This window comes from Anolis carolinensis, chromosome 1 (assembly GCF_035594765.1).
Source record: "Anolis carolinensis isolate JA03-04 chromosome 1, rAnoCar3.1.pri, whole genome shotgun sequence".
NCBI classification, from domain to species: Eukaryota; Metazoa; Chordata; class Lepidosauria; order Squamata; family Dactyloidae; genus Anolis; species Anolis carolinensis.
The window spans coordinates 224088469-224102492 of NC_085841.1; the positions used below are offsets into that span (position 1 = coordinate 224088469).

A 14024-nucleotide genomic window follows, 5' to 3' on the forward strand; every position below is an offset into this window, starting at 1 on the left:
TACATACAATATATTATATTATACAACTATATTGCAATATTATTAGTAATACTGCTTGTAATATAAATATACTATTATAATAGTGAATTATAATTATTATTACATTGTATTACAACATAATATTATTATTAATATTAATATTATATATATTCATGTGTGTGTGTGTGTGTGCATGTGTATACACATACACACACACACACACACACAAAGCATATGATTTCAATAATAAAGATCTTTGAATACCATAGAATCAAACAGGGTGACCTAGCAATAGATGTCTTCTCTCTAGGCCTCTGATAGACATGGACCATAGAATCATATTGGATGCCATGTTGCTAGGAGTCCCACAGAGTGATTCTATTGTATGTTTTGGCTTAAAGCCCAAGAAGGTTCTATTTTACACATGAAATATATCACAGAAAGGGTCATGGAATGGATACCAATGATTTCTCTATGCTTGCTGGGAATATTAGCTTGTATTAGGGATTGTCCTATTTTACACACACACACACCCCCCCCACCACACACACACCATGCATTCATTTTCTTGTTGTGTGTTTACTAATACTAGTTAGAAGACTCACATCACCACTGAATAAATACTTCAATCACATAATGCTGTGGGAGGAGGGAGATAGGCCCAGGCTGTGGCGCAGGCAGGAGAGCAAGCCAGTGCAATTAACTGCAATGAATCACTCTGACCAGGAGGTCATGAGTTCGAGCCCCGCTCGGAGCCTATGTTTGTTTGTCTTTGTTCTATGTTAAAAGGCATTGAATGTTTGCCTATATGTGTAATGTGATCCGCCCTGAGTCCCCTTCGGGGTAAGAAGGGCAGAATATAAATGCTGTAAATAAATAAAATAAATAAATATTTAGAAATTTAAGAACATAAGAACAGTCCTGCTGTTTCAACTAGTGTTCTAGTCCAAAATTGTGATCCATACTAGAGGTGTATAAGAGTCCCACAAGTGGACCTAGTACAATACCACTGACCTATGTGGGTTCCATATCCACCTAGCGAGCAACTGGTATACAGAGACACATTGCCTTGGGTTCTTACGTGTGTGCTTGTATATGTGTGTGTGAATACATACAGATCATGTTAAGTAGCCACTGATAGCCTTCCCCTCCATAATATTATTGAAATCAACAAAGGATCTGCAACCACTGGTGCAGGAGTCACTGCTTACTTAACAACTACAGCTAGATATAAAGTACAGTAGAGTCTCACTTATCCAAGCCTTGCTTATCCAAGCTTCTGGATTATCCAAGCCATTTTTGTAGTCAATGTTTTCAATATATCATGATACTTTGGTGCTAAATTCGTAAATACAGTAATTACAATATAACATTACTGCGTATTGAGCTACTTTTTCTGTCAAATTTGTTGTATAACATGATATTTTGGTGCTTGATTTGTAAAATCATAACCTAATTTGATGTTTAATAGGTGTTTCCTTAATCCCTCCTTATTATCCAAGATATTCGCTTATCCAAGCTTCTGCTGGCCCGTTATCACTTGGATAAGTGATACTCTACTGTAGTTGTTAAAGAGAAGTGATTTCACAACAGAACCACTTGATGAAGTACTTCAATAATGTCATTTGGCTAGCTGCAATAGATGATCACCACAACATGGCCCACTCAGAAGAGAAAGGGTGTCTGGAAAACCCCAACAATGACATATTGTTGTCTTGGAACACCATGTGGTATGAAATTATTGTCCAGCTCAGCCCAAACAAAGTGAATGATAATGCAAGAGTACATTGCAGAGGACTGCAATGAAGATATTGAGCAATATACACTTATTGGACATGGTAGGAAAGAGCCAAGTGAAATATGTCTAAAGCAGTGTTTCTCAAACTGTGGTCTTCCAGGTATTTTGGATGTCAGCTCCCAGAATCCCAGCCAGCTTAGCTGCTGAAGTTCAAAACATCTGGAGGATCACAGTTTGAGAAACACTGGTCTAAAGGCTTCTCAGAACCAATCTAGCCTGTACACGACTAAAAGATTCTAAAAGTTCCACACCCTCAGGGACACTGGCCAAATTCCAATGGCTAGTCCCAACTAGAGTAAAGTCACTGAACCAATGAAAGGTCATTAATTTTGTCTTATTGTTCAGCTACTGATTTAGTAGATCTACTCTAGTGGGGTCTAGCAATTGTATTTCTGTCAATGATTGTTGGGATGTGTGTGTTTCTTTTCCTTTAAACTTCTGGTGACTGGGTTCCATTTTGAAACCATTACATTTCCTTCTCAATCCTCACCAGACCCCAGCAGTATATGCCCATATGCTGCTTTTAATGCACGTAAACTGTAAGCCGCCAAGAGGCCCCTTTGGGATTGAGAAGGGCCATATATAAATACCAAAAGTAAATAATAAATAAATAAACTCCACCCAGTCCAAGTGTGGAGAAGAAGGGTGAAAATGTCAAATCTTGACAATCTAACAGGGCATTCCAGGAAAATGTTCATTTCAGCAATGCTTTATCTCTACTTCTATAAGTGTTCTCCAGACATAATCCATACCACTCAAGGTCACCATGCTGGTTATGATTGATAGAGGTTGTTATTTAAGACACCTGAAAGACACTGGTTTTGGAAATATTTCTTTACACTAAGTATAAGAATTATGTGAGCCTTCAAATGGACTCCAAGTCCCAGAAGTTGTATGTAGTAACCGCACTGCATAATTATAGCACTTCTACACCACATTAACTCCCATGGCTCAATGTTATAGCGTACTGGGATCCATGGGTTTGTGAAGTAATTACTTTTCTCTGTCAAAGAGCTCTGATGCCACAACAAACAACAAATCCTAGGATTCCATAGCATTGAGCCATTACAGTTAAAATGGCATTGAACTGCTATAATTGCAGACTCGAGGGACAGGCATCACCTTAGCATTTTCTATGCTCTTTGTCTCAACCACTATGAAGTCTCTGGGAATCAGAACAGAAGTACAAATTTAAAGCTAGAGAGGATTGTCTCGCTGTGGTTGGATCGGCAACAGGAGAATATGGGATTCTCAGTCTTAAAACAAATAAACAAAAAACCACAATCTAACTTCTATTTTAGAAGAGTCAATATGTTATTGAAAGACCTTTGGGGGATAATTTGCAGTTGCTACAGAAACAACAGTCTTTGTTGTTTTTTTTGAACTGCACCTGTGGGTGGTCTAGATCTGTTGAGATTTTGTAAAAAGACCCATCTTTTTTACTTGTAAAAGTTATTTTGCTCACACCAAAGAGCTTTTAGCACCTGTACATCTCTTCCTCCCAAATAATTGGACTGCCCCCCTCCCCAGTTGACCAAAATGTCTGAGTTCAGAAATTGTATATCAATGCCTTTCTTTGACCAATATGTTCTACCTCTTACATTCGCATCCCTGTTTCCTTTTGTGTTTCCAGTGTCCCCCTTGCCCTCCATACTACCAGTGTCAGTGCACATTCATTTTTGTCTCTGCAAGTTTCCCGTCCATGAACCACCTCTTAAGGTACAAAACACATTGTTCCTTAATTTCTGAACAGTTGTGTCAACAGTTGGTAAGGTTGTTTCTAGATATGCTGCTGTATGGGTAACATCCCTATTTGCCCATCTACCAGTATGAAGTATGTGGATTGTGTTAAGGCTAAAAATGTAACGTACTCTGGCTTAAATGGAAAACTTGTTTGTGTGGCCTAGCCCACATGGGCATTGCTTCACAAGGGTGGCTAACCAAGTGAAACAGCAAAGTTTGTGTTCTTAGCGGCAACCGCACAACTAGAATATCATGATAGCTCTTCCAAGAAAGCTTTTGTCCACTGTAGATTATGGCTGCTTGTATCATAGGAAGCAAAGCCAAAAATAACCCGCAAGAGGTCTCTCAACATGACTTCAGTCAATACAGGTTTTTTTTTCTGGGAAAGAGATTTGTTGTTGTTGTTGTTGTTTTGTGCCTTAAAGTATCTGATTTATGGTAATTCTAAGGCAGCCCTAGCATGGGGCTTTCTGCAGTTGAGAAAGTATGACCTCTGCAAGGTAACCCAGTCAGTTTCCATGGCCAAGTGGGGAATTGAACTCTGGTTTCCAGAATTTATTGTAATGTAATCCTGTTCATTGAACAATACAGAAATATGTTGTGTATGCAACTTCATGAACAGTCAATTTGTGATTGAGTTTTGGATTAGAATTCTGGGGACCATTTGACCATGGAAACCCATTGGGTGGCCTTCAACAAGTTATATTCTTCTAGTCTCACTAAAAAGCAAAGGTAAACCTCCTATGAACAAATCTTGCCAAAAAAATAAGGTTATAAGCCTTAGGTTCACCATAGGTCAGAAACTACTTGGAGGTGAACATCAATAAGCAACTTCAAGAAGAACAGTGATAGATACAAACTGCTGCAAACTCAACAGAATTAGACAACTATTATTTATCCCTCTTAAGGCATTAAAATACATGTGCATGTAACACTCAGTGAGGGAGAACGTGTTATGCCTTCATTGCTGTCACCATCTATGCATGGAAAATTATAAGTTTGAAGCAGACAGTCACCACTATCCATGGAGATGCTACAAGTAAGCAGAACCTATGAAAAATCCATGCGGTAAATGTTTATGGATATAATGGAGACTCTCTGCTTCAAGGTTACAGAAGAGGGGAAAGGTGGGGCAAAGGAGAGGGGTTGATATGCTTCTCCTCCTTCTGTTTTCAGTACACATGTGAATACCTGATCAGAATTTTCTCAGATTTGCAACGGTCAGTTCTCATTTCCTCCTACAAGCTACCTCTCCAGTTGCTTGATTCAAGCCTATATGGGGTTACTCATACTGTAGGAAATACTTCTCCTTCCTCTTCGCCTACTGGGGAGGTTTAGATGGGAGATATGTAGGGGAAGCAAATGTCCACAATGTTTGCTGATTTTTTTATGTTTCCATATTTGTAAATGGTGAGCCAGGGTCCTTGCATACTAACCCATAAAGTGGGCTCAATATGGCATTCCCTCACTTGCCCAGGAAGTGGCAAGGAGTCCAGCCATGCCAAACATGGTTTGGTGCCACTGAGCAATCACCTTCAAGAGAGCCCTAATCCCCCTGTGTCTACCTGGAACTTGAAACACATTGGCTGACATCAGCGACATCTGGCTCAGGACTTGGGTTTCCCCCCGAGTTAGCTTAACTTGCGGGAAAGTCACATTAAAGCAACTTTCCCTTGGGTTAAACTATATCAGCCTTGTGTCACATCAACCTAAGTTCTCAATGTGCCCCCTGTATAGTATAGTGGTTAGAGTGCTGGATTACAACTCCGGTGACCAGAGTTTGAATCACTACTCAACCATGGAAACCCACTGGGTAACCTTGGGTGAGTCACCCACTTTCAACCCCACCGCACCTAAGGGTCACCATAAGTCAAAAACCACAGACCTCATTACACACAAGAAAGGAAATGTATACTGTATGCAAACAGTAGTTCTGTATGTGGTGCATGGCAACAACAATAAAGCAACAAAACATATTAAGAGTTATATTTGCCACAGGTTCTGTGTTGTGCTGTTTGTTGCCTTTAGGGGCTACCAAGGATTTCTGTCCCACTATTAAGGGTGAAGGAAATCTAAACAGCTAGTTCAGATAGCTTTTTATACATGCAAGAGAGGACCATACTGCTGTCTCTTTTGACTTAGACAACCAAAAGGAATGGTTTCCCCTAACATTAAGTCCAGTCATGTCTGACTCTGGGGGTTGGTGCTCATCTCAATTTCTAAGCCGAAGAGCCGGCGTTGTCCGTAGACACCTCCAAGGTCATGTGGCTGGCATGATTGCATAGAGTGCAATTACCTTCCTGCTGGAGCGGTACCTATTGATCTACTCACATTGGCATGTTTTCGAACTGCTAGGTTGGCAGGAGCTGGAGCTAACAGCGGCCGCTCACACCGCTGCTGTGCACTCATGAACTGAATTGACTTTCTGAACCTATTTTAACCACCCTAAAGCTGAAGACATATACCCATTATGTTAGAAAGTATACACATCTGAGAATAAGTAAATACTTGGCACCAAAAACCAGGCGATTCCCAGCTGGATGTCATCACAATGGTCATAAAAGTTGTTCCCCTGAAATAGCAGAGATGATTCTGAGGAAACCATTCTCTGTAGGAGACTTAGACTGCACTTTCAAATGTTCCATGCAGATCAAAAACCTATCTGCATGCTTAGAAATATTTATGCTTGCATTTGGAAAGGCTATAAGGAGAAATTAATGCGTGGACTATACGCTTTTCAACTGTGGCAGAATTTCTTATTTTATGAAGGGAAACAGAGATAGAAACCTGAGAAATGCATGTTGGCTGACCAGCCAGTGAAGCACTTGCATCTTACATTAGAATTCCCTTGTGTTTCCATAAATCTTTTAAGGAAACCCCGCAGGACTGTTCCGCTATAAAACTGAGTGAACGGATGTAGTTTTTTTTTTTAGTAAGAATCATTTTTACACAAAACAGATTAAAACAATATAGTATATATAGTACCTACTTGTGTATTAGTAGACCTCCATGTGGTAGTGTCCATAAATTGTTACATTGCACTCTTCAGGTTACATTCTAATATCTTCCTAGTCAAGAAGCCATGTCCAAGGACATATCTGCTTCATTAATTGAGTTATATCTATTCCTCAATCAAACTACAACTCCCAGGGCCCTATATGATGGAATAATGGCAGTCTGCTCTAATGGTAGATTGTAGATACATGGCAGGTTTGTTGACCCAGGTTGATCAGGGTACCTTGGATTGGATGTAACAGGGAATTCTGGTGTGATGCAATCCAGGGTCTCTGCACTAAAGCCAGGGCATGAAGAAAGGAGGCAAAGAATAGGATGACTATGTGTTTTGAATCATAAAACATAAAAATCAGTGGTAGATGTTCAAACATGCCAGCATCACAACCTCTGAGGATGCCTGGCATAGATGTGGGCAAAACGTCAGGAGAGAATACTTCTGGAACATGGCCATACAGCCTGGAAAACATACAACAACCCCATGCCAGCATCTATCTTTAATATTAACCATAAGAAAAAAATGCACACAAACATACAAAGAGATAGATAGGGAGAAAAGAGAGAAATGGGGGGGGGGGGACGGGGACAGCACAGTTGGTTAGTCAAGCCCTGGAAGTAAATCAAATCCAACCCCCCCCCCCCCCCCAATCATTAAGAAGGAAAAAAAAAAGCAAAAGCAAATTTGTAATAAGAAATCCTTTAAAGTAAAAAAAAATGCCTGCCTGATGATGGACTTGCCATTATGCCAAGCATATATCTTATTAATTTGTGTATTTAAATATATATTTTATAGATATACATTTTGGTGTGTAACTTTTATAGAAGTACATTTTAATATGTGTATTTGTGGGGTCTTTTTTGGGTTTTTTGGCTGTGCTTGTGTGTTCTAATTGTTCAGTAACCTGCCTTGAGCCATAAGGAGAGGCAGGTAAGAAATAAAATTATTATTATTATTACTGTTACTATTATTATTATGACAGATAATGGTAGTGTTCCAAGAGATACCGCTTACTTCCCCACAAGCATTAACTGTGTCTAGGGTTACAAGGCAAGAATTTCTTGTAATCCAAGCCAGAATAATGCTGTTAAACAATGAAGTCATTTGAAGTATCTTACTCTGTTTAACAACAACAAGGCACACATGGGAACCATTACTCTGTGGGACTTGTACCAATATACAGTTATAGCCCTATAATTCCACTTTACCTGTTATGACGACAACCTATGCAATCCTAGGACTGGTGCCTCTGATCAACTGCAAACCCTAGGATTCCATAGGATGCAGCCAAAGTAGCCAATCATAGTGCTGTAATTATAAAATATGAAAGGGCCCCAGGTTTCTGCAATTCATTTCTTCAATATACAAGAGGTTGATTACATGGATTTCAAATATCAGTGTCATTGGCCCTTTGCTGTAATGCTAATCGTGTAGAGATGTCGCTTGCCTTGTAAACACACTCTGCCTGCTTTATATCACCTTCAAGTATTTTAGATAACAACTATCACTCCTTTCCATTGGCCATGCTGGTTGGGATTTCTGGGAATGGTTGTCCAAGTGGAAAAGGTTTCTTACCCTTTCTCTCAGTCTTTGGTCTTGAACACTAAAATCCTAATCTTATCACAATGGTGCCGGGTGGCCTCCATATCAGTGGGGTGGGAAATATCTTCTGGGTTATAGCAAAAAAAAAAAAATGCAACCAGAGTGGCTGAATCCTAACTCACTTCAGGCTGGTCCTACACTGGCCATATAATGCAGTTCAAACTATATTAAATGGCCAGTGTAGAACCAGCCATAAGACTTAGCACCTTGGATTCTAGCTTATACTCTTAAGTTTGGAGCAAATCAGATTCACTGCCAGTCTGGCACAGAGGCCATAAAACTCAGCTGCTGTGTAATCTTCATCACTGCACCTTTGCCTTATTTGTAACAATCATCTTGGTAAAATATCATCTTGCTAAAAAGATTGCAATGCCTTCGCTTATCCTGCAGTGTTGGAGTTCAGCAGGGAGCTCCCTGAAACCAAGATCTCTGTGCTTTATAACCCCAATCTGCTCACATGCTGCTACAAGGTGAAGTTGGAACAAAACATCGTGGAAGGCTGTCACTATCAACTGCATTCCCACATTGCTTTGTTCTGCCCTGAGAGGCAATTATTGAAATAGTGGGAAGATTTGTGTGTTCTTTGCTTTCCTGAGTAAAATCCCGCTGTTACAAAACAGAGGCAGGGCCACCGCAGGGTATGCAACTAAGCAGCAGGTCGGCAGTGAGTTAGAGATAAGAAAGACAAATGGTTAAGTAGAAAAATAAATGAGAAGAACAAGGGTAATGGGGCACAAGAAGTAAAATTGCTCTGAAATGCTGTAACCCCATTTCTTTCACCATACACATTTTCTACATGCATTTCTTTAAGGGGCATCCAGATATTATTACATATATAGTAGACTCTCAAGTAACCGGCACACATGATGACTGATAGATTCCGGATAAATGTAGTTTCTAGTTTCTTGAGACTATTAAAAATAGGCCTAAATAATTCCCCTGATGTTAAGTCCAGTCATGTCTGACTCTGGGGGTTGGTGCTCATCTCCATTTCTAAGCCGAAGAGCCCGTGTTGTCTGTAGACACCTCCAAGGTCATGTGGCCGGCATGACTGCATGGAGCTCTTTTACCTTCCTGCCGGAGCGGTACCTATTGATCTACTCACATTGGCATGTTTTTGAACTGCTAGGTTGGCAGGAGCTGGAGCTAACAGCGGCCGCTCCCGCCGCTCCCGGGGTTTGAACCTCGGACCTTTCGGTCTGCAAGTTCAGCAGCTCAGTGCTTTAACACACTGAGCCACCAGGGCTCCAGTTATACACCTCATATTATATACAGTAGAGTCTCGCTTATTAACCTTCACTTACCCAACGTTCTGTATTATCCAACACAGTCTGCCTCCCATCCAGATCTGCAGCTGTTTCTCTAGGCAGCAACGTGCAGGGGTCCAACACGCCCAACAACAACACAAGTGCAGCCACACTCTCAAACAAGTGGCAGACGTGTTGTAAAACATGATGTTTTGGTGCTTAATAATTTATAAAATCATAACGTAATTTGACGCTTAATAGGCTTTTCCTTAATCCCTCTCTATTATCCAACATTTTCGCTTATCCAACGTTCTGTATTATCCAATGCAGTCTCCCTCCCGCCTGGATACACAGCTGTTTCTCTAGGCAGCAATGCACAGTGGGCCAACATGCCCAACAACAACACAAGTGCAGTCACACTCCCAAACAAGTGGCAGACTTGTTGTAAAACATGATGTTTTGGTGCTTGATTTGTAAAATTATAAAGTAATTTGACGTTTAATAGACTTTTCCTTAATCCCTCCTTATTATCCAACATTTTCGCTTATCCAATGTTCTGCCGGCCGGTTTATGTTGAATAAGCAAGACTCTACTGCAATTACATAAACTCTGCATTGACTTGTTATTAATATTGAAATACAGTAATTCAAAATAAATTAAGACAAATAAAGACAAACATGTAACTTAGTTCTACAGATGAAATATGGAACAGCATAGGAATACGGCTTTTAACATCATTTGCACTGTTCAGTGTGGTAGTATGTTGTATTGTTTAATTATGACGTTAAATTATTGAAGTGCTGTTGTGTTTTTTACATGTTTTATTAAATTATGTATGTATGTATTTATTTGTTGGCATTGAATACCTGTCTTTTATGATGTTAGCTGCTCCAAGTCCCCTATGGGGAGATGGGGCAGGATACAAATAAAGTTGATTGATTATTATTATTATTTACATTTATTTTACTTTTAATTTTAAAAGTAATATTTCTTTGATTTTTGTCCAGTTGTTTGAGAGTTCTGGTTAACTGAGAGTTTATGGCATGTACAAAGGAAAAGCCAATATGTATCTTACACAGCTGTTTCTTCTTAGCTCCCTTCCCCACCCCCACGCCCCACATTTCTATCTTTGAGTTTTCTGTGCAGCTCAGACTTTCAGAAATGGTTGCTTCTCACATTTCAGAAGCATCGTTTTTCACAAATGTAATCTCTGCATTAAAAATAAGAACAATGAATGCAATCATTCCTTATTTGGTTAAACATGTATTAAGATATTGCTTTCCATCAATGGCATGTGAAAAATGTGGCTATTTCTGTAAACTAGTTTTATCATCGGAAACAGAGAGGGAACATAGCTTACCTAGCCAAATAGAGTTATGTAGAACTCCATCCTTGAATCCCCAGCCAGGAGCTCTATCCCAGAGCAAGGCAAAGAGGAAAAATGCAATCATATCTTCTACTAGAATCGTTTGTCTTCACTGCTGAAGCGACCTGGAAATCCCTGCTAGCAGCTGCCTATTTTCTGGTGGAACATCTGGTTGCCAGATCTTAAATAGCATTTTCATCTGTGAGGTCAGCAAGCCTGCTCCAATTGAACTGTGCTGCTCACAATTGAAACTGGTCCCTGGCTTTTGTGTGAGTGACTCACTTTACGCTTCCCACTCATGAGTCTTCAAACTCTATCCAGCATCTAAGGGAATGTTTGATTTTGTCTTTAATTTGTCAAAGTAAAGACTTAATTATTGACTTGCTCAATACATTATATTTGTTTACTACTTACAAGTATACCACAATTAAGAAAACCCTTCTGACAAAGATGTTTCCTTTCACAGTCCTTTTTTTAATTGGACATGGAAAGTCTGATCTAAACTAAAGCCTTGGGAGGTGATAACTCAAACACCAGTCCAAAGACAAACTCGACACACAAGAATGTGAATTCCTGGGGAGAAAGATGAGGAAGAGAATGTTATCCACATAAAAACTGACATTAAATTACAGTCAGCCCTCCATACCCACAGATTCTGTATCCATGGATTCAGCTAAAAACATATACAACAAAAATAGGTGGAGGTAAATGTTTTCCCCTGACATTAAGTCTAGTCATGTCTGACTCTGGGGGTTGGTGCTCATCTTCATTTCTAAGCCAAAGAGCTGGCATTGTCCATAGACGCCTCCTAGGTCGTGTGGCCGGCATCACTACATCGTTACCTTCTGCCGAAGTGGTATCTATTGATTTACTGGGATGTTTAAAAAATATAGATCTATATGGTTTGCCATCAAAATGGAAGTCATTAGAAAGACGGAAACTTGTTGAAAGTTAAAAAATCATCCTGGGATTTAGAAGACACTTTCAGCTTGGTTACTCAAAGATTCTCAATGTTTACTTATACAAGGCTTTCTTCAGCTGGTTATTTCATTTCACAGGTGCATAATGCTAGTTTTGAATAAAAGGTTTTCTGAATTGTCCTTGTTTTTAGGCTGCAGGAACCTATCCACATTATTTCTTTCTCTGGTATCAAAGTTTTGGCTAAAGATGTCAATGCCCAGGAACAAATGTATACCTGCAGGCTATCTATATTTATATACACACTCAAATAAACAAGCCAATCCACACAATTTTCTCAGATTACAAGACAAACTCATTACAATATAATTTGTTTGTGACTTTTGGCCACCGGTTGTCCTTTGAAAAGTTAATTTCTCAATTACCAAGGTGCTGGAATACCTAAGGCAGATAAAGTGAACTCTGGTAAGTTATTAAAAAATCAGCACATCAATAGTTACTTTCTAATCGGAGCAGACTGTTATGCTAATGACAATAAAACAAAAGTTCTATGTCACATTCTGCATTTAAAAAATAAGTGTGATTATTTTTATCAAAAATATTTTAAGGTAGATTCTTTATTAGTGGTCAGTCGTTTCTGCTAATAGGGGGGTCTATCTCAAAATACTTTTTCAAGAAATATAATCATTTTAAATGCTGAATGTAACATAAAACTTTTGTTCTAATTTTGGAAACATTACATTTGGGATCTAATTTACAACAATAAATGATTTATGTAATATATGAAAGGCCTTGAAGTTCCAAACAACTTAATTATTTTTATCGTTCCAGTTCACATAATCTAAGTGAACTACTCCATCATTTTCATTTCAATACTTTACTGTGTAATTATAAACTTTAACACGGTGTTTCCCAAACTTTAGTCTTCCTGATGTTTTGGACTTTATCTAGCAGAATATTTGACTGTTTGCCAGGTTGGCTGGAGCTTTTGGGAGTTGAAGTCCAAGACATCTGGAGGATCAAAGTTTGGGAACCAGTGTTTAACACAACATACAGTTCTAATATGATATTTTGGATTCCGCACATAAGCCTCCCAGTATAATCTTGAGGAAAAGCTGGGAGAAAGTGAAAACAGGATCTATGGAGCTATGGCCCACAGCAAGTATTGAGGGTCAGAGTGGATTGGACTGAAAGCTTTGTCTTTGGTAGAGGAGATCATTTGGTCCAGCATCCACAAATCAGCTCTCCAGATCTTTGGGTGGAAGAGTTAGTTTTTTCTTTTCTTTTTCTAGACTGAGGAGGGAAGAGTCCAGCCTCTGTGACTGATTCATGGTATGACAGATGTCTGTCTGCTTTCCCTTCTGGGTTCAGGGAGAGTATTGCTTCAGCAGCTGTCTTGGTTGAAGGTGGAGCTATGTTGGAATGGAAACTTCTCTCCCCCCACCCAATAATCTGAAAGGTCTCTTGAGGTGGAGTCCAGTTTCTCTGAATGCTCAAGAAAATTCAGAACATTGTTTTCAGAACAGCTTAGGGACATGGTGGCAAAATAACTGGATATATTAAAAGTATTGTGATGTGTCTTCACTTTACAGGGCATGATACTTGGAGAATGGCAGGACACAAATAAAATAAATATAGTGAAATCAGGAAACTGGAAATAAAATAATGGGAGCAAACAGACTTTGTTATTGTTAAAAACAATGCTCTCCTTTTTCCAAGGGTGAAGGAATCAGCAGGGGCCATTGGTCCTTTTCAACTCTGAGTAGGAGAGCACTGGATGTTTATTTACAAATGTATGAGCTGATGAAACATGGAGGCAGAAGGCCAACACACTAATGAAGCAGGACTCCTCCACGCTCCATAGTTATAGTAATAATTCTATTTCAATTGCTGTGGTTCTATCCTATGAAATTCTAGAATCTATAATTCAGAGAAGGAATTTTGAATTTTCAGCCAGAAAATATCACATAGAGCCTTTCACCAAACTACAAGCCCCAAGATTCCACAGAAGCTGTGATAGTGATGAAAGTGGAATTATAGTGCTAAAACTGGGTAACGTGAAAGAGCCCTAGGAATATAATCCATGCCACATCTCTGGTACCTCACCAAATCCCAGGATTCCATAGCATTAAACCGTGGCAGTTAAAGTGGTGATAAACTGCATTAATTCTACAGTGCACTTTCTTTGTCTCTTTCATGTCCTAAAAAACAACACCGCTCTTTTTACAAAGCCTTACTCATTTCTAGCAATAGACCTGCCCACCTTTCCCAAGATCTGAAAACTTCTGAATTCAAAACCCATTGAAATAATTTCATCCTATTAGGACAATGATGGGCAACCTTTTGCGCTTGGTGTGTCAA

At 39.3% G+C, this 14024-nt stretch overlaps 1 protein-coding gene across 1 annotated transcript in view; it reads right to left on the reverse strand.

The window, feature by feature from the left end:
* tnfaip6 (TNF alpha induced protein 6) overlaps nt 1-10980 on the reverse strand; it is a 28525-nt gene extending 17545 nt beyond the window's left edge. Inside the window, exon 1 of the mRNA XM_062966237.1 lies at nt 10740-10980. Within this exon, the coding sequence (XP_062822307.1) occupies nt 10740-10830 (91 nt within the window). The 5' untranslated portion in view covers nt 10831-10980. The remainder of the gene's footprint in view (nt 1-10739) is intronic.
* Between the last annotated feature and the right edge of the window lie 3044 nt (nt 10981-14024).